The following is a 20,244-nucleotide window of genomic DNA, read 5'->3' on the forward strand; positions in this document are numbered from 1 at the left end:
ACAACAACAAACCAAATGTAGATTGATGGACTCAAAAGTACTCCTTGAAAAACTCTTTTCAATATTCTGATCTTTTTTTTCATCACAGTTTTGATAAATGACGTTTATCTGCCTCTGATGAGCTGAAAGAATCAGATTAAAAGGAGCTGCAAGAACACAATTTAGCAGTTTGCTGTGGCTGCTTTCTTTACTGGTGATGTTACCAAAAACAAGTGTGAAGCTGACATCAGCAGTAATGTGGGGATCAGAAAATGAGACATTGTAATTGTAACACATTGGTTGCAAACTTTGGTTTTATTTATCAAGCTGAATAAGCCGTCATAGGTTTAAAATATTGATAGTCACATATTCAGCAAAATTCCATAAAGATGTGGGCTCTTCTCTCTGGTTCACACTCGAAAAGCTTCCTGATATTTTTATTTTATTTTATTTTTTACATTTGACATAAGAATCTAATACTGTAAGTTTAACAGGTAACAGCAGATTTCCTTTCAGTCTTATAGCTGGAAGAAACCGAGCATTCACTTGGATAAATTGCCAGATAATTTGTTAGGCCTCCCTGCTGTCGCCAAACAACATTTTTACGGTCCTCTTCTATTTATGAGCGTACAAAGAGTTCACTATTAGCTCAGATTAGTATCCATGAATTTTATATCTACCCTGAGCAGGTTTTTGCCTGTGTGATGTCTCCCTGTGGGTTGAGCCGGAGACTTTCTGAGAGGCATCTTAAATATTGACAAACATCAATCAGCAACTGAGGGGTAACACACACACACACAAACACACACACACACACACACAGAAATACACACACACACACACACACACACACACACACAGCTTTCTCTCAGTCACAAGCCGTCCTATAGTCAATCTGTAACATTAAACTAGATATACCTTTGGTAAGAGAGATTGAGTGAGTGAGTGAGAGAGAGAGAGAGAGAGAGAGAGAGATAGAGAGAGAGCCCTGATATGAATATGCATTGGAAGTAATATGCAACGTTACACACTGGAGTCCTGGTAAACTATCACTATGGTCTTTGACGTTAAAACTCTTTGTTATAACTGATATATAATATTCCTTCAATTCAACTTTTACTACAATCTCTTTCTCAGGTAAAACACAGCTTTGTTCGTTCAAAGGAATAAAAGAATAAAGAGTCACCATGCGCTACCTGCTGGTGATAAGCGGAATTACAACACAGACTTTATTGGTAGAAAAGGAAAATATGGTTGTAAACTGACCTTTTAAGCTCACACAGTCCAAACAGAATTCTTGCTGTTTATATGTGTAGGTTTGGTTTCATGAGTGCCATCTCTCTCTCTCCCCCACTCCCTCTGTGTGTGTGTGTGTGTGTGTGTGTGTGTGTGTGTGTGTGTGTGTGTGTGTGTGTGTGTGTGTGTGTGTGTGTGTGTGTGTGTGTGCGGTGACAAGGGCCATAGCGTGACAGGAAAACCACGCTATGTACTGTTTGCACATTTGGACATTCCAAGTTACAACCTCCCCTTATTTACTTGACCAGTGACAAAGACTAGGACGATTCTATAAATCATGAATGTGGATTGAGATTCTGTATTTAAGCTTCTTTGTTTATTTTGCAACATTTAAATAGAAATCACATCATCCTTTTACTTGATTACTCTTGTGAGAGCAGACAGAGAGGAGTGATTGTTGTGTCATGTTGGGCTGGAAACAAAAGCTGTTAAAACACAACCTTCAGGAATTAATGTAGGCGTTTAATGTCCTCTTCTCCAAAGTGAAGGTGATTTTAAAATCATGATCAATTTTTGTATTTTTTGATTTATTACATTTATTAAAATGTCATTCTCACTTTACTTCTACTTTACTATTTATTTTTACTTATTTGATCTGTATGAGAAAATCAGCATCGGCTCCAAAGCAAAGAGTCATCATCATTTAAAGTTAAACTTTAAAATGTTATTTTATTTAAGTTTCATTAAAAACATTTATAATTTAAGTAATTACACCTTCCTATTAGTAGCAACTAATTAAAATTAAGCATGCATTTGCAGAGTGAATGTAGAAACTGGTAATGTGTAACTGGAAGGTCAGATTTCTATTCAGCATGAATGTCTACAACAGAAAGGTGTGATGACCAGTAAATGTGTATTTCCTGTTATTTTTCATGAGGAAACGCGTTTATGAAACAGATATAACAGCTTAACATACTCAGGAGTTTCTGAGGTAAGCGAAAACCTTTCTCACAAGTGTAGCTGAGCTTGAACTCACCACTTCCTTCTGTCTACTTTGTGTCATTCTGACTTTGTCTCTCTGAGGAACAGCATGTTTCATCTGAACCCGGCAGCTCTGCTCTTCATTCTGCAGCTGTTCATGTGGAAAGTCTTTGCAGGTGCAGTAGAGATGATTGTCTGTGCTGTCTGTGCTCATCTGCATTTAATTTCAGGTTTACTGACTGGTTGTTTCCTTCACTCTTAGCGGTGATTCCACCTGACCAGAGAAATTTAACAGTGGTGAGAGGAGAAACTGTCACCCTCAACTGCAACGTAACTATGGAAAATATATCACAAACTGAGTGGCATAAAGACAAATTAATCTTTAATTATCAACATTCAACAAAAAGCAAATTCTCAGATTTGCCTCCTGATCGATTACAAATGAACATTGACACTAATTCCCAGTCAACATTAAAGCTTCTGAATGCTCAGCCTGATGATGCAGGATACTACCGTTGCACTGTAATAGGTCTCACTGGTAGGAGGACGATTGTGTGGAATTTACTTGTGTCTGAGGGACCTGAAGGTGAAGGTAGGCAGAGATGAAGACAGAGCTACTCATCTGTTTAAAGCTCTCACTGATGTTTTAATCCTTTTACACATGGTTTTGTGCAGAAGGCAGTTCTAACCCAGTGGGGAATTTTCTATATCTCCTCGTGTGTGTTCCTGCATTACTGGTGTGTGTCCTCGCTCTGACTGTCTGCCTCTGGAGGTGAGTCCCTATGACAGCTTTCAGCTCTCCTGTGTGTCAGTCTTGCTGGAGGTGATGATGAATGAAGACGGTGTAGCAGCAGCGTTGGTGCATGAGGGCAGATTCAGTTGGGTCAGACGACTGATTTTGGTGTGTGGACACATTTATTTATCATTAATTGGTTCTACAACACAGAGTTCCGTGGTTGTACACAATACTTGTTGTAGGGGTGTATTTCAGTAGCTGAAAGGGTTTTTTAAGCTGATATTTTCTATCTCTAGAATGAGTTGGGTTTTCACACCAACAGTGCTGCTACTTACTTCATGTTTTCTCCTCAGCACATCTCAGCACTTAATGAACGTGTCAGCTCATTTTGTTCTGTAACAACTATCACAACAAGATCAAATGCTGTTAAAGTACAGCAACTTTTCCACTCTCAATTTACTTTGACCTACACAGATTATCGTCACTGTTTTTGCATGATTACAGTGTTCATTTTGGACAAAAATTGATTTTCCAAAAATCTCTTGAGTTGCAAAGAAAAGTTGACCTGAGTGTCGTGAATCTGAGTGATACCACAGAAACCCACAAGTCAGGGGGAAGGGTGCAGAAACAATCTCACACTTTTTTGCCTGTCTAAATGTTCTGGTAGAGTCATTGTCACAAACTGAGTGATTTTGAAAGAAGGAAAATAGATAATTAGGCTCAGGCCATGAAGATCCTTGATTACTCCAGAGTACAAGCTCGGTCAGAGATCACCCAAAGACATCTGAAAGAATCCCAGGTCCACTGGAACTTATAAGCTAATGCTAATACTAGCACCGCGCTACCCCTCTGAAAAATTCCAAAAAGAAAGGCAGAAAACAGCATCTTTCTGGACAAATGGGCGGCAGAATATCTGTTTACATGTGTAAATGATGGGCCTGTCTGTATCGTATGTGGAGCCAATGTGGATTACAAGGAGGACAACATCAGATGACACTATAAAACGCAACACCAAGACAAACACAAGGACCTGGCCATGACTCAAAGGCACCAGAAAGTAGAAGAGATGAAAGACATTACATTTATTATTAGCATGTGGAAAAAGATTATCGTTGAAATTTATTTTCAGAAGGCTGCAAACACAAAGAGTCATACAATTTTTATTTAAGAAATGAATGCCAGTGATGTGTGTTTTTTATTTGAATTTTGATTTTGCATGTGTGAAATGTTAAGTTATATATTGTATAGTGTTAAGCTTTGCTGGTTTGGTGTTCAGTTGTTAAGCAAAACTAGTTTGGGTCCATATCAAAAGGTTCATTGTTATATCTGAAGGAAGATTTTTTCCCCCAATAATTATTAATGTTGTTCCGCGACTTTGTCCCATTTTTGGCCCACTGGATATTTGACACCTCTAGTTTAGCTGGTCAACATTAATTCCTTCTAGTTTTTTTTCACAATACTTATTAATTGTGCATAGAAAGTGAAATAAAGGAAAATATGAGGGAGAAATACTTTCTACTCTGATTTCCTGTGATTTGATTTGCTGATTAAATGGTTGCATTTGAGTCCATATGTGTGAAAAGTGAGTGTAGAATCAGCTGGAAACTCTGCAACTGTCTGTCCAGCAGTTAAGTGAATCACTAATAGATGGAATTGTCACTTTCTGTCTCTTCAGAAAACGCGTGTTGTCAAAGAATCCAGTAGAGGATCAGTTTGAACCTGGTTCAGGAGGGGAGGTCAGTGGTTATTCATATATTTTAGAAGCTTTAGTGCTTTACTTCTGTCTCTCAGGAAGCACATACATTTAGTGTCATGTCTCTTGTCTCTGCAGGTGACCACAGAACCACAGATGAGAACAACCAGAAGTACAGAGAACAGGAAGAGGAGTCGCTACGTGGAGAGGCTCAATTCAATCTACGGTCTATAGGCCTTCAGAACAGAACGGCCCTTTGAGGTGTTAAATACTAGTTACAAGAACAACGGTGGTTTTTCCTTTTCTGTCTTAAATATTTATGCTTTTCTGTATTTTGATTGAAATTTAGTTAGATTGCTGTCATTAAAGGGTTCATGTAACATAGAATCAGTTTAATGATCCAAAGTTCCACCTCTGTTGAAGCAGCAATAAAAAAGTACAGCTGAACAGGTCTGAGTCCGGCTTCTGGTCCACACGTGGTTCTGTTCACTGACATTAGCGTTTTCTCAGTGGGAGAAATCTGAGCGTGCTGATCATGTCCTCAATGTAACTAAGTGGACTATACCTTGTGTGTTCGAGCCCTCCTTCAGCTCTCCCTCAGGTTTTCCCTGGCTGGGCTTGGTTCTCCTCCTTAGTGCCGATGGCTGATCAAATAAAGGAGCGTTCTCATCAAGACTCTGTTTTTGCAGCTACAGTGAAATCAGAGTCCAGCACAGCTGGCACTCACAGAGACTCAGCAGAATCCTTGTGTTGTGAAGGTTTTTGGGGCTTTTAGGAGGGAAGGATTTTGAGGCCAAATTTTGGGAGGATTTGATCACCCTAGACATGAAAGTAATGCTTCAAGTCGGCTACTGAAACTACTGCAAGCTAATTGCTCTATATATGATTATGCACTGGATGTTTGGGCCCCAGCTGCTGACTCCAAGTGGAATGATCCAGCAGTACAAGAAGTTTTTTTTCCAAAAGGTTGATTGATCCATTTCAGGACGAAGCAGCTGCCAGAGATGAGCCTGTTGACCTGCACTACTTGGTTCCCTTAGCCACAAGGTTGGATAATCCTTTTAGAGAGTGGTGAGAGAAGCCTTCCCATTCCTGTGCCTCTGCTGCAGACTGTTGACAGATCCTCCCTTCTTCCAGCCCACTCAGCAGTTTACCAATCCTAGCTCCCAGCCCTCAGCTGGGGCAGTTAAGAGGAATCATACAGCTTGTTAGAGAGGTCAACAGCCAGAGAGTTGCTGGCACCTTCAGGCAAATGAGTGTATATACCGCTCTCAAAAAGCTCATTTTTGTTCTGCTTGCCTTGCCAAGAGAATCTGGCTGGCCGGTGAATGTTGGAGTGATGGTCAGCACCGTCTCTCCCCCCCCAGTCCAGAATACACTATCTATTAGAAACCAGAACTAGTTAGTGCCTGCACTCAGTGACTCCAGGGCCAAGAATAACCTAAATTGGTATTTAGGCCTGAACCTGGGATGTAACTGATTTGATCAACTTTATTAATCCCAGAGGATACATTTGTACATACAGGTACAAATATTTACAATGTCTGAGGAAGCAAGAAGGTGCACAAACCAAGAGGTGCCCACTAATAAGAAATGTATCTTTTCTCCAGTGTATGAAGACAGCATGCAGACAGACAGTTTTATCATACTTAGCTTTTATGTGTTTGATTCATTTATTTTTTTAAATATTAGGATTGTTGTGGAGAGGATAATCATCTCAATAGCATTTGTTTGGTCTTTACTGCCCTCTACAGGAATGTAGTGGTATTGTCAGCTAGTTGAGTTCTAGTCAGGTCATTACCTAAACTTTACTGCCGGATCCCACGATCCATCATCAAGAAGTACAGAGACTGATCTATGAATATCCATGAAGGAGCATGTCGCCATAGTGACACGTCACGCAGCAACTTCCATAGAAATGAGCGAAGGCTCCGCCCCCAACGCGGCAGCCAGCTCTAGGTCACGTGTTTGTACCTTCTTCTTTTTCACGTTATGGCTACAGCAGTTACTTGCTGCCATCTAACGTATCGGGGTACACACTACAGGCTGTTCTGCAGACTAGGGATATAATATAATTCTATGATCATTTACGCTTCTCTTTAAAAACAAATATGTATGTATATTTCACAGCCGCTGTCTGTGCTACTTGTCTGCTTGTCTGCAAGATGAGGTCTTGAATAAACTATGGGAGCACAGTTTATGGAACACCAGTCAGTACTAACTGGATAGATGGATATGATCCAGGCACGAACACTTGGAATGTGCCTGCCAACACTTCACCTGTGTTCACGCTCCAGGTGGAGGCAGGAGAAATGCCACTGTGGCTGAGGAGGAAGCAACGACCAGCTGATTACTGGATTAATTTAAGAGGTCATCCTACTAAGGGAGTTCTACAAATCAGTTGGGAGAAAGAGAACAAAAAAGAGGAGTTTTGGGTTTAAAGGTGACAGAGTGGCAAGGATATGAGGGAGTTTGATTGGGTGTTTGAGGAAAAGGCAGCGTGGCCCAGTAGTCCTGTTTGGTTCTGTGAGAGCTTGTCTGACAACAAAAATATCAATTAAAACTGTTAATATTTGTGAAAATCAAACTATTCTTTGGAAGTTGGATAGTATTTGATGTCTGTTGTCACTTTTGTCCTCTCATAATTACACAGCATTCACTGGATTATATTTTTAAATAGTTAATAGTTTTAAATAATTCTTACATCTATTCATTTTCTTACATCCACATGTAGTGAGGTAATTCATAAAAAAGAGTGACAAAATAATATCACAGTAATATCTGAAAACACGTTATTATTATTGTTGTTGTTGGTTTTATTTCACTGCGTATCGAGGAGCACGTGAAACTCTGTCTGTGATCGTAGGAAGTGACGTCACGCAGACGAAGGCGTGACCTCCCCAACCCGAATGTACTGATACTAAGAAGCACAAACCAAGGGAAGTTTCCTCCATGGTCGGTTGATTATGTGTTTTTTCCGCAACATCTTCATCATATTTGCGGTGGGCTTCCTGATGACCCTGGGTACGACTGTCGGAGGTATCAGCTTGTTATTTGCTATTGTGACTGTAGAAGCCATGAATGTAGGCCCACGATGTATTTTGGTTGAGATTAGGGGTTATTGTTTTGTGATGATGGAGATATAATTTGTTCTCATCGCGGGTAGCGGGTCACATGGCGAGCTGGCGATATATGTGCACCCTCCCCGTTATCCCGAAAGGGGAAAAGCGGTTAAGAGGAGATTATTGTGACTCCAAACGCTTCTTCGTCATTGCTGAGTGGGAGAGCACTGCTCCATCAACTCGAATGCAGAAACAAGAGACAGTTATATTTATTTCATTATTCCAGGTGAATTTATTACCTTCCTTCTTCCAAACCACCTGCCAGACCACTGACATGTGAACCCACACCCACCCACCTCGCAAACAAACATATGTATCTGTTGCATTCTTTTCCCAGTTAGTCTGTGAATTTCTTTATTTTGGTCTAAATCATCGGCTCATAATGTTGCGGCGAGTCAGATGAATTTTCATGTCTTTGTGTCAACCGATTATGATGGAATAAGGAAAAACTGTTGAATTTAATTCATGAGACATTTTCCATTTCAGCCTGTGTGTTGCTGATTAAATCAGATTTGAATGAGACTTTTATCTCTATCTTTCAGCCCCGTCTGTGGTTGGAAGGGACGTATCGGTCATTCAAGGAGAAACAGGTGTCTTATTGTGCAATGTTGTGGACACCACAGACACTGTGTCTCAGATATCATGGGAGAGGTATACGAGAGGTCAACCTCAGGATTCAAAATTTGTTACCATTATGCCAGAATCTGGACTAAAAGTTATAAATGGAGATGGTGACCGAGTCAAATTCATTGGAAACATTGATGATAAAAATGGATCTTTGGAGCTGTCCGGCATCACACTGATGGATGAAGGAATCTACACTTGTGCCTTCACTTTGTTCCCCAGTGGAACTCAGCAGAAAACGATATCTCTAAATGTTTTTGGTATGTATATTTGTGTGTCTGAAGCCTCTCTCACATGTGCACTCCAGAGAATGTTTAGAGCTGTGTTTGCTTCAACATCAGCTCCACCAGAAAATTCTGAAACTGAACCAACTAGCTACAATTCAATGTCAATTCAAGAGTCCCCTCTCAGTGATCATAATGGTGGGTGCATGAACCAGAATACAATGTAGTAAACGATCATCTGGTGCACGACTTCAGGAATAGAGTGCATGTGTGAAAGGAGCCAGAGAGTGAAAGTCAGTCTCTGAAGTGACTTGTTTAACATTGGTGTGAACTGTAATCCTTCTAGTGCCTCCGGTTTCAAGCCTAGTTGACAATCATCCTGTTTTGGGTGATAAGGAGGTTTCCCTCGCTACCTGCACAGCTGCTGGTTCCAAACCACCTGCAACTGTGTCTTGGCTCTTTGGTGATTTACCAGGGAATCTCATAACTACTAGAAATGCTATTGAGCACCACAATGGAACAGTAACTACCGTTAGCTCGCTTGTTGGAGTCCCATCCAGAGAACTCGATCAACAGTTGGTCCAGTGTGTCGTCACCAGTAAAGCCACTAAAGACCAAACTCTGCCCTTCACCATACAGATTTACTGTGAGTATTAATATTCCTCTAAACACCAATTTCTCACTCACACTCTTACCTCACATTGTGAAGATAGGAACAGTGTAGTAAAAGAACTGAACATGTTCTGTTTATTGTGTTAGATGCAGAGAAGCTTCCAGTTGTGGTAAAATAAATCTTCAAATCACTATGAATAGACCTCTCTCCTTTTTAAAATGTCTTAATTTTTCTTTTAACTAGATTTACAGTGGGCTGTCGAATGATTACATTTTGGAGGAGATTAATGTCATTGTATCTGTGGATTATGGTGAATCAATATTTAAAAATATGGCAGATTCCACTCTGTTGTTTCAGGAATAGACCAAACATCATATTTGGATAAATACATGCACAAGAGCCTTAAAGCCCAACTAGCACAGGTCAGCCTTGAGACAGTACTTCAAGCTTGTTGTGCTTCAGAGACATTAAAACTTTGTGCAAATGACCATGTATTTACTAATGCATCCCTTTGTTTTTCTTTTCCTTGAACCTATGGGAAGCCATGCAAAGGGTGATCCATTGTTCTGAAATGAACTCTATGTTTTTACTTACAGCAATAACACAGCCATTTTGTTTTTATAGTTCCTCCCTCTGAAGTGAATATCAATGAGCAACCAGATGGTTCTTTTTCCTGTGACACTGCTGCCAAGCCAAAGCCAGAGATTGTCTGGACCAGGTAGAGTGGTTGCAACCAACATCTGTTCATTTCTCTCAAAGAAAAACCTTGTTCCTGTCTGATGGAAAAGGCCAGTATTGATAATGGCTGATCAGGTTCAGCCTCACTCTCACCGTCACTATGGACTTGGATGAATAAATGCCCTCGTAGCCTATTCTTGAGGCTTTATATAAACTACGTTGTGACCATGACCTGGATCATAAATCCCTGCACTATGAAAGTAGGGACAAGTTCCAGCTCGTCCTCTTTAAGTTTCTTACTTTGGAGACCAAAAATAAATTGACATACCATAATGATTCCACCTTAAAATTGACTCTGTGTGGTGCAGGCACCTTGTGTCTCAGTGAATTGAGGTCTGCTGTCCAACACCACAATAAGCACATTTAAACCGGAGTGTTGAAGTTTAACATGTATATGAACAGATGTGCAATAATTACATTAAAAACCTGTGTGATAATTACTGTTCATTAAGACGTGTTAAAGCTATGCAATAATATATGTGCAAGAATACATTCACACATGTGAAACAATGTTCAAATAATGTAAAGTTATTTACATAGCTGATTTAATTTATTACTGTATTTGAAGTTAAACAGTTTAGACCTTTAGGGTGTTTTTATCTTACATGTCAGTTGAGAAGAAAAGGCTCAAAGACAGTGAGATGTTGAAAGTACTGTGATTTTTTCTTTGTTCGTAAAAAGTCCAAAAAGGCAGCAAGATTTCCTGGTTGTTGTATTTTCATAGTAGTTATTAAGGTTCCACAGCATTCTTTGCCATTGCAACACTACAAATTTCCAAGTATGGGTCAAATAAAGGATCATCCCATCCAATCCTACCTAATATACCAGCCACAATGGCCTGCAGAGTATGGCAACGACTGGGTGAATGTTGACCATGTAACCTGTCCTGAATGGAAGGTTCTGCATTTTCTGTTGTCTCATTTGGACGAGGGCAATGTGTTGAGCACCATTCAATTGTATGTTTCATTCCACATTTCACAAGGGTTTTATTGGTGTAGCATTAGGCCAGCATCCTCGGGTGTCTCAGGTTGTGAGACTAATAATAATAATAATAATAATAATGGTATATGTCATTAACAAATTAGAGCTGTCAAAGGATCACATTTCTTCAATCACCATCACAGGATAACTGAAACATTTATGATTAATTGTGTTAAATTCAAATATAGGTACATCTATTTGTATAAGAGAAAGCAAAATGTAACCTTAATTGAACTCCTCAGTTGCCATTATTTTTCTGGTCTCTTGTTTCAATATTGAGGTTTATTTTGATGTTTTCAGGATTGATGGCTCATGGCCAGAGTCGTCTGTCACTGTTAAAGATGGAAGACTTAAGTTCTTGACCATGGATGCATCCCTGAATGGCCTTTACCAGTGTGAGGCTTCTAACAAATATGGCTCAAAGTACGGCCGCCTGTATGTCCACAATAAAGCAGGTGAGCTTTGGTTTACAGTCTTCAGCTTTTATTTCCACTGTGGAGTTTCCATTTATTCTGTGTTTGACATGAACACAGCGGAGAACTCACCCAGGCCCTGAAGCTCATAGAGCTTTAGACAGTCTTTTACCCAGAAACATGACAGGAACTTTAAACAACATGCACTATTCCTGCTAATCTAGTTGACCATATCTACACACACGTGAATATTCCCAGAATTGAATGTAATTATTGTAAACGTTGAGGTGGAAGTGACGTCCCTAAAGGGTGCAATACTGAAAAAAGCAACCTTTGGATTTTGTGTGATCATCCTGCATATCTGGTGACGTGTTTCTAACTGGTAAAACCTCTTTCTGCCACAGATGTTCTGTGTTTTGAAAACTTGGTTAAATTCTGTGTCTGAGACATCTTTGCTGATTAAAAAGATTTCTGTTTCAATAATTCAGCTTCAATTAAATAATGTATTGAAACACAGTTATTTTAGATTGATTAGTTGTAGCAACATGATATTTTAAGCATCTGCATCAGCTGGTCCTCACAACCTTTTTTTAAATTGTGACACGTATGGATTCATGCATTACTGTTCACCGAGCCTGGTGCACAGATGCCCGGAGAATTAGAACCTACCGGAAACACACTTCTACTGGGTATTAGCTTAAAGTGTCACCATTTACTCTGACATTATAATGTCTTGAATCATGTCATCTACAGGTCATTGTACAGATTGTTGGACCTTGTTTGGCCTTTTAATTTTAATTATTGTTGTTGTGGGTGTGATCCGGTTCCTCTGCACATCTGGGAAACTTAACGGGTAAAATTTACAACAACACTACACAAGCTCAAGTAAATATAAGTATATATGATACAGTCAAAGTAACATGTACATGTCTTTGAAGCATACCATTACTCAGGCGCTGGCAAGCAGTCAAAACAATGGCCAGCACAACCACTAGAGAAGTTCCAGCAGGAATAGAAGCGGTATGAGTTATTTGTGTGTTTCATGCTGTTTGTTTTGTCTCCATTTTGTGTATTTTTGATGTTCAAATTAATGAAACTTTTTCTTTAGAAACCTGCCTCCCTTAGAGGTGAAGGAACAAGCTGTAGTCCGGCTGGACCCTCAGCTTCTTGATAACAGGCCTACAACGCTGTTTAATGATCTTAACATATCCATTCAAGATTCAAGATTCAAGAGTACTTTATTGATCCCTTTGGGAGTGTCCATCAGGGAAATTAGCATCTCCAAAGAAACGTACAGCACTGTACAAAATTTCCCACCACCATTACACCCCATTAAACCTATTAAAGATAATAAAAATATAATAAAATAAGAAATAAAATAGAATAAATTAAAAATAGAATATGAATATAAATATAAAACTATAAAAATGTTCCAGTCTTCCTGTTGGCCCTCCTCCCCCCCGTGAGGAGTTGAACAGCCTGATGGCTCGGGGGATGAATGAGTTCCCCATGTTGTTCACCTTTACCTTAAAAAGATGATGTTTACAGCTTTGTTGCCGAATACAACAAACTGCAACAATATATTTGAATAAGATTGTATCCCAGCACATTTGAGAGTACAGCTGACTCAGGGTATTTTCATCTGCATAGATCTGACACATTATGAAAGAAGTCTTCATATGTGTGGGTATATTTTTAAAGCTTCCTCTTCCTGTTGTAAAATCATATTTGTTTTTCTTTATAGAATATAATAGAGAGATAGATAGATAGATAGATAGATCAACAATGTATTCCTAAAATTATTGCTGAGCTGCACTTTATTCCCATAACTGATTATTGTCTTTTTATTCTTTCCTGTTTGTTGCAACATGATGTGAAATGATGCTTTTCATTACTTGGATCCTCCAAAGCCGAGAACAAACTTCTTCTTGGGGTGGTTCCCACCTATTTTTGGTGCTACATGTGTAGAGACTCCACTCATTATATCTACACTTGTCGGTTCCGAGAGCTAACACAAACCAGATTTGCTGGTCCTGGTCCTGGAACAAGTTCCAGAAGTATCTGAGACTACTTGAACTGACCACTTTGGAGGAATTTCAGTCCATTTTAAAGTTTCTGTTAGGTTTTGTACATGTTTTTTAATTGTCTTATTAAAAATAGATTTATCACATGTTCTGGCGTTTTATTGTTGTTGAATGTGTGGATGTAACTTGTCCTCGTGATCAGGCTGATTTTAATCTCACCGAGTCTTTTACCTATTTAAATTAAGGATTGAATTTTAAAAACACTGATGCCACAAACCTTTCATTCTGTTTTTTAGGCGTGAATGATGACCAATGATTTTTGTTTTTACAAATGTATATTTAACATGTTGACCTCTATAAATGAAGATACAATCAAAATGTTATTATAAGTGTGTTATTGGAGAGCTTAAAAGGGCTTTAATACCAAATTATAGTTTATATATTATACTGATCATAATATTTCAATGCCTTCAATCATCAGATGCTGTGCCATAATAATTTGTGCACGGTTAACCCTAATAAAAATAGTGGCATTCCATCTTGCCTAAAAAGGGGAAGTTCAGTCTCAAATGTAATGTTTCGTTAAAAGGGCAGCCTAAAATTTGTCCCATTTATTAATTTGTAACTGTGTGACTGAGCAAATGTATGCATGTATTTTTCTTTCATCATTTTCATTAATCATAAATTCATGATCCGTAAGTCTAAGAGTCAGGCTGCTACTGGTCCGAGTTTCAGCCTCTTCACACATGTTACATGTGCATTTGAATGTAGAACCTTCTTTCTGTTAATAATATAATAAACCTCTGGTTTGATGCTCAGATGTTTCTCCCCTTTGCTGATAGTGCTGATATAAATCCTAAAGGTAGAAAGAGAGAACAAATCTTCTGCCAAAGGTCAGGGTCAGATTCATTTGAAGTTATTAGGAATGATTTAGCACACCACAACATAATAGTGATGTACGTCTGGTAGCTTATGTGGGTGTGTATTTTGCACAAAATCACTGAAACAACACTTTGTGACCACGTGTGACTTTTTATTGTGTTGGTTCTCATTCCAGAAGAAGATACTGCCACACATCTATCAGCTAAAAAGACTACAAGTTAGTAAAAATGTGTTGCTTTTTCATTCCTTTTTCGTTCCAACTGCAACATAACTATGGAAAATATATCACAAACCGAGTGGTTTAAAGACAAATTAATCTTTAATTATCAACATTCGACAAAAAGTAAATTCTCATCTTTGCCTCCTGATCGATTACAAATGAACATTGACACTAATTCAACATTAAAGCTTCTGAATGCTCAGCCTGATGATGCAGGATACTACAGTTGCAGTGTATCAGGTCTCACTGGTGTCAGGAGGATTGTGTGGAATTTACTTGTGTCTGAGGGACCTGAAGGTGAAGGTAGGCAGAGATGAAGACAGAGCTACTCATCTGTTTAAAGCTCTCACTGATGTTTTAATCCTTTCACACATGGTTTTGTGCAGAAGGCAGTTCTAACCCAGTGGGGAATTTTCTATATCTCCTCGTGTGTGTTCCTGCATTACTGGTGTGTGTCCTCGCTCTGACTGTCTGCCTCTGGAGGTGAGTCCATATGACAGCTTTCAGCTCTCCTGTGTGTCAGTCTTGCTGGAGGTGATGATGAATGAAGACGGTGTAGCAGCAGCGTTGGTGCATGAGGGCAGATTCAGTTGGGTCAGACGACTGATTTTGGCTTCATTGCAAGAAAAGAGCCGAGTCCTGTCCTGAAGTCTGGGCTCTCCTCTGTATTTATAGAGGTTGTTTGGCCTCTCCTTTAAATCAGAACTTTCACCACTGAACTGGACCGCACACAACCCTGCTCAGCTTATTCTTCTTATAATGGTTTCCTCTCTATGTCGTCTGAAATCACTAAATATATATTAATAGCAGTTAAAACCTCTATGTGAAGTCTGGAAAGTCATGCATCATCTTATTGTTAAAATAATCTGATCTTCATAATAATCATCATTGTCATATTCAAAGATGGACCAAAACCACAGAGCAGGACTTCTTCAGTAGCCAGACCCTAAATTATGTCCAGTCTCGTGCACCTGTGAGAGAGGTCAGAAGAACTTTTATAATATAATTGTCACAAAATTGTAAAATATTTATTGTTTCTTTCTTTGGAGTGCTAATTTTATTTCCAATGTGTGTCTAGATGGTTCCTCCACAGCACCAAAGTCACGTCAAATACAGGCTGTTGTCCAAAGCAGAAGGCACCTGCCCCTGAAGAGGCAACAGAAGATTCTTCTTTATAAACTTCATGAATTGGCAGGTTTTGAATTAAAAGATTTTTAGTTATGCTTTTTAAAAATGGTGATTTGTGACTGTTATTTAACAGTTGATTTTCACGTGTTTGTATGACTAAACTGCATCACTCATAAATCACACTTTTGCTTTGATGTTGTCTCCATCTTTATCCAAGGTAGTTTTCTCTGTCAACTGGACTGGGTTTCTTCTCTTGAAGACGTTTCGCCTTCTATCCAGAAGGCTTCTTCAGTTCTGAAATCGCTGAGAGTCGTTAGCAGGGTCGTTGGTCGGGTCGTTGACCTAGTTTCTGTTGAGATGTCTCCCCTTTGTCTGCTGGGTCACATGGTGATGAGTCACTGGGTCTCTTGGAATGGTGTGAATGTTTGTTTTGCTGTTGGAAGGAGTGGAGGACTGCATTGTATGTGGGTGATAGGAAGTGCCTCAGGCCACCACCCCTGTTTAAGGATGGTTTCTCCAATTTAACATGGATAGCTTCCTTGACCCCCCTTTCGAACCAGCGGTCTTCTCTGGCCAGTATCCGTACTTGGCTGTCCTCGAAGGAGTGCCCACTCTCCTTTAAGTGTAAGTGGACTGCTGAATCCTGACCCGAAGAGGTGGCACGTCTGTGTTGTGCCATTCTTCTGTGTAGAGGTTGTTTGGTTTCCCCAATGTACAGTTCCTTGCATTTCTCCTGGCACTGTACAGCATAAACAACATTACTTTGTTTGGGTCTTGGTGTCTTGTCCTTTGGGTGTACTAACCTCTGTCTGAGAGTGTTGCTGGGTTTGAAATGAACCGGTATGTCGTGTTTCTGGAGGATCCTCCTAAACTTCTCCGAGACTCCAGACAGGTAGGGGATGGAAACGCTGCGGCGTTTGTTTCTCTCCTCCTCTCCTTTGCTGAGGTCTTGCTTTCTTGAGGTTTTGGTGAAGGCCCAGTCTGGGTAGCCACATGTTTTGAGAGCTGTCTTAATGTGGTTCTGTTCCTTCTTTCTGCCTTGGGATGTGGTGGGTATTTCCCTGGCCCGGTGTTGGAGAGTTCTGATCACTCCCAACTTGTGTTCCAGTGGGTGGTGAGAGTCAAACTGGAGGTACTGGTCAGTATGTGTAGGTTTTCTGTAGACTTCGATGGTGAGATTTCTGTCCTCAGTGATCTTGACTGCGCAGTCCAGAAAGGCCAGACTGTTTCCTTTTACCTCTTCCCGGGTGAATTTTACATGCTCGTCTGTTTTGTTGAGGTGATCGGAGAACGCTTCCAATTCTTGTATTTGAATTTTGACCCAGGTGTCATCCACATACCTGAACCAGTGGCTTGGCGCAGTTCCTGTGAAGGATGTCAGGAGAAGAAACCCAGTCCAGTTGACAGAGAAAACTACCTTGGATACAATGACCTGGATGACTGAGAATTTACACAGACATCTCCATCTTTATGTACAGTAGAGAAAATCCCCCAATCCTCCATTTTCTCTGGGGTGCTCTCTTCCTCCTCTCGTCCTCTACCAGAGGCCTGGGAACTTGAGGCTGCTGCACCGTATCTTAGCTGTTCCCAGTGCTGCTCTCTTCTGGACAGAGATCTCAGATGTTCCTGGTGCTGGAGCCACTCACCCAGTTTGAAGGCCACATTCCCAACGACTCTGATCAATAGAGCCATTATTCATGTTTTATTGGGTTCTTTTTAAATGAGAACTCTCAGTGAGGGTAAGAGCAGAGTTATCAAGGCGATACTCCACTGAAAATGGTACACTGCTGAGGAGCAGGAAATGCCCTACTTATTGTCATAAATGATCAACAATATATTCACAAATACTCCGATGTTATGGGGCTATTATTGAAAGATGGGGAATAAATGAAGTTTTATGTTTTCATCTGAAAAGACAAAAGTGATGTTCTTTACAAGAAGATGATTGGAGAGTGCAATTTAAAGATGGATGGGAATGTGTTAGAAAGGCTTGAGAGTTTCCATTTCCTTGGTATTTACTTTGATCAGAGGCTGAGCTGGAGGGATCAGTCAGGTGGTAAATACATGTAAAAAAAGTGGTGAGATTTCTTTTCACTGATTTTATATCCATGACATAGTTTGATGATGTCTTGAATAAACTATGGGAGCACAGTTTATGGAACACCAATCAGTACTAACTGGATAGATGGATATGATCCAGGCACGAACACTTGGAATGTGCCTGCCAACACTTCACCTGTGTTCACGCTCCAGGTGGAGGCAGGAGAAATGCCACTGTGGCTGAGGAGGAAGCAACGACCAGCTGATTACTGGATTAATTTAAGAGGTCATCCTACTAAGGGAGTTCTACAAATCAGTTGGGAGAAAGAGAGAACAAAAAAGAGGAGTTTTGGGATTAAAAGTGACAGAGTGGCAAGGATATGAGGGAGTTTGATTGGGTGTTTGAGGAAAAGGCAGCGGGGCCCATTAGTCCTGTTTGGTTCTGTGAGAGCTTGTCTGACAACAGAAATATCAATTAAAACTGTTAATATTTGTGAAAATCAAACTATTCTTTGGAAGTTGGATAGTATTTGATGTCTATTGTCACTTTTGTCCTCTCATAATTACACAGCAATTATTGGATTATATTTTTGGATGATATAAATCTTTAATCATGTTTTGGACCCCGGCAGCCTCGGCCTATAGCAGCATAACCTAGATTTTAACCTAATAATTAGACGACCCCCTAAGTATGATCATTTGTCTGTCTAGGATAATAACTGCAACTACAGAATTAGTGACATTAAACTTTTTAAGAGAGGAAGCTTGTAAGTCTAAGTCTGAGTGTGGAACCTGTTATTATTCCACGAGTATCATGATGGAAGCCTGACTCAAACCTGAATGTAATGATAACTGTCCCAGCTGGGAGTCCCCAGTAACCCTCTTCCTGGATACGTTCTTCCTGCTCTCTACGGGGGCTGAGCTGGGACTCTTCATCCCAATGCTTCTGCTACTTCTTGTTCATCTCTGACTATATGTTTAATCTCATCTTTACTATATGTGGCAGATTTTGATAGTTGTTCTTTTCTTGTTGCACTCTTGCCTCACCGACTCGACGTTTCATTGCCTGTAATTCCTCTGTGCTGGGACCTAAATGATTTTAGCCTCTACTTCTGCTCTCTTTGTTCCTTGTAGCTTATGTGATATCTCCAATATTATATCTTGTCTAGATTCTGACTGGTTGTGTTTAATGCTGACCAATGCACGACCAGACTCTGACTCCACGAGGACATTACTTGGTCTGATTTCTCTTATCCAATACCATCTAGAGTCCACTGGCTCACCTGTGTACACCGCTAAATATTCAGTGATTCATTGGATTTGGATGCATCCATGTATACTTTGATAAACTGGCTGTAGTTTTTATCTGTAAAAATACAGCTTTTGGAGCTGGTTCATGAAATCTTGCTGTTTTACAAATGTGTTCTGTGAAGTATTATATATTTAAAAATCCAATTTTAAACGTGCAAAACACTTCACATTATTTGCAAGGTTTTAGCATGAATTTAACTTCATTCACTTCTGTCATCAGACTTTTGATTGTTTCACGTTTCTTTCTGGTGACTCAGGCGGTGTGTAGTTGTCTGGACCTTTGGTGTCATTTCTTGTCTCTGTAGGTGGTCGCACTCAAAACCACTGACCAGATCAGACTGGATGAAACAAGGTCAATGTGTTTGAAAAGAGAACTTGTCTGTAAAAAAGCCGACAGTTTTATCATAGTGGAGTAAAATAATCATGTGTAGACGTGCAAACCTGATCCGGAAGCATCAACAAAAACTCAACATAAATACTCAGTTAAATTGAGTATTTGTTTAACCGTGAACATTGCATCTGTTTAGATGGTCAACATTAATTCTTCTAGGTTGTTTTTATGATGCTCATTCATCATGCAAAAAATGATATAAGGGAAAATATGAGGGAGAAATACTTTCTACTCTGATTTCCTGTGATTTGATTTGCTGATTAAATGGTTGCATTTGAGTCCATATGTGTGAAAAGTGAGTGTAGAATCAGCTGGAAACTCTGCAACTGTCTGTCCAGCAGTTAAGTGAATCACTAATAGATGGAATTGTCACTTTCTGTCTCTTCAGAAAACGCGTGTTGTCAAAGAATCCAGTAGAGGATCAGTTTGAACCTGGTTCAGGAGGGGAGGTCAGTGGTTATTCATATATTTTAGAAGCTTTAGTGCTTTACTTCTGTCTCTCAGGAAGCACGTACATTTAGTGTCATGTCTCTTGTCTCTGCAGGTGACCACAGAACCACAGATGAGAACAACCAGTTGGCCAGAGAACAGGAAGAGGAGTCGCTACGTGGAGAGGCTCAATTCAATCTACGGTCTATAGGCCTTCAGAACAGAACGGCCCTTTGAGGTGTTAAATACTAGTTACAAGAACAACGGTGGTTTTTCCTTTTCTGTCTTAAATATTTATGCTTTTCTGTATTTTGATTGAAATTTACTTAGATTGCTGTCATTAAAGGGTTCATGTAACATAGAATCAGTTTAATGATCCAAAGTTCCACCTCTGTTGAAGCAGCAATAAAAAAGTACAGCTGAACAGGTCTGAGTCCGGCTTCTGGTCCACACGTGGTTCTGTTCACTGACATTAGCGT

At 39.8% G+C, this 20,244-nt stretch overlaps 2 protein-coding genes across 11 annotated transcripts; both read left to right on the plus strand.

Moving 5' to 3' along the window:
- Window positions 1-2,195: 2,195 nt before the first annotated feature.
- Window positions 2,196-20,189, plus strand: LOC105416978 (WAP, Kazal, immunoglobulin, Kunitz and NTR domain-containing protein 2-like). Of its 9 annotated transcripts, none has more exons than XM_029840973.1 (6): window positions 2,199-2,372; window positions 2,459-2,666; window positions 14,648-14,769; window positions 14,853-14,949; window positions 19,725-19,785; window positions 19,881-20,189. In XM_029840973.1, exons 1-6 carry the CDS (start codon window positions 2,306-2,308, stop codon window positions 19,974-19,976), a joined length of 651 nt encoding a protein of 216 aa, XP_029696833.1. In that variant the 5' UTR covers window positions 2,199-2,305; the 3' UTR covers window positions 19,977-20,189. The 9 variants fall into 9 exon arrangements, 5 of the variants coding, with proteins under 5 accessions (XP_029696912.1, XP_029696833.1, XP_029696968.1 ...); XM_029841009.1 differs by lacking the exons at window positions 19,725-19,785; window positions 19,881-20,189 and adding exons at window positions 15,370-15,448; window positions 15,545-15,925 and having other exon boundaries at window positions 2,214-2,372; XM_029841052.1 differs by lacking the exons at window positions 14,648-14,769; window positions 14,853-14,949; window positions 19,725-19,785; window positions 19,881-20,189 and adding exons at window positions 2,872-2,968; window positions 4,608-4,668; window positions 4,764-5,072 and having other exon boundaries at window positions 2,196-2,372; window positions 2,459-2,782.
- LOC101071323 (nectin-1-like) lies at window positions 7,511-12,557 on the plus strand. 2 transcript variants are annotated; one of them, XM_029839693.1, is made up of 8 exons: window positions 7,511-7,664; window positions 8,290-8,631; window positions 8,942-9,241; window positions 9,833-9,926; window positions 11,228-11,382; window positions 12,094-12,193; window positions 12,279-12,360; window positions 12,449-12,557. In XM_029839693.1, the coding sequence occupies exons 1-8, from the start codon at window positions 7,592-7,594 to the stop codon at window positions 12,509-12,511; spliced, it is 1,209 nt and encodes a 402-aa protein (XP_029695553.1). In that variant the 5' UTR covers window positions 7,511-7,591; the 3' UTR covers window positions 12,512-12,557. The 2 variants fall into 2 exon arrangements, with proteins under 2 accessions (XP_029695553.1, XP_029695608.1); XM_029839748.1 differs by having other exon boundaries at window positions 7,513-7,649.
- Window positions 20,190-20,244: the final 55 nt, after the last annotated feature.

Source organism: Takifugu rubripes, chromosome 1, assembly GCF_901000725.2.
Source record: "Takifugu rubripes chromosome 1, fTakRub1.2, whole genome shotgun sequence".
NCBI lineage: Eukaryota > Metazoa > Chordata > Actinopteri > Tetraodontiformes > Tetraodontidae > Takifugu > Takifugu rubripes.

What these genes read in the sequence shown, in the direction of transcription:
- LOC105416978 (XM_029840973.1), top strand. Translation starts at nt 2,306, where the DNA reads ATGTTTCATCTGAACCCGGCAGCTCTGCTCTTCATTCTGCAGCTGTTC. An exon ending in CATGTGGAAAGTCTTTGCAG is followed by an intron (nt 2,373 to 2,458) that starts GTGCAGTAGAGA and finishes CTTCACTCTTAG; the next exon opens with CGGTGATTCCACCTGACCAG. An exon ending in TGAGGGACCTGAAGGTGAAG is followed by an intron (nt 14,770 to 14,852) that starts GTAGGCAGAGAT and finishes GGTTTTGTGCAG; the next exon opens with AAGGCAGTTCTAACCCAGTG.
- LOC101071323 (XM_029839693.1), top strand. Translation starts at nt 7,592, where the DNA reads ATGTGTTTTTTCCGCAACATCTTCATCATATTTGCGGTGGGCTTCCTG. An exon ending in CTTCACCATACAGATTTACT is followed by an intron (nt 9,242 to 9,832) that starts GTGAGTATTAAT and finishes TTGTTTTTATAG; the next exon opens with TTCCTCCCTCTGAAGTGAAT. An exon ending in ACATCTGGGAAACTTAACGG is followed by an intron (nt 12,194 to 12,278) that starts GTAAAATTTACA and finishes ATGTCTTTGAAG; the next exon opens with CATACCATTACTCAGGCGCT.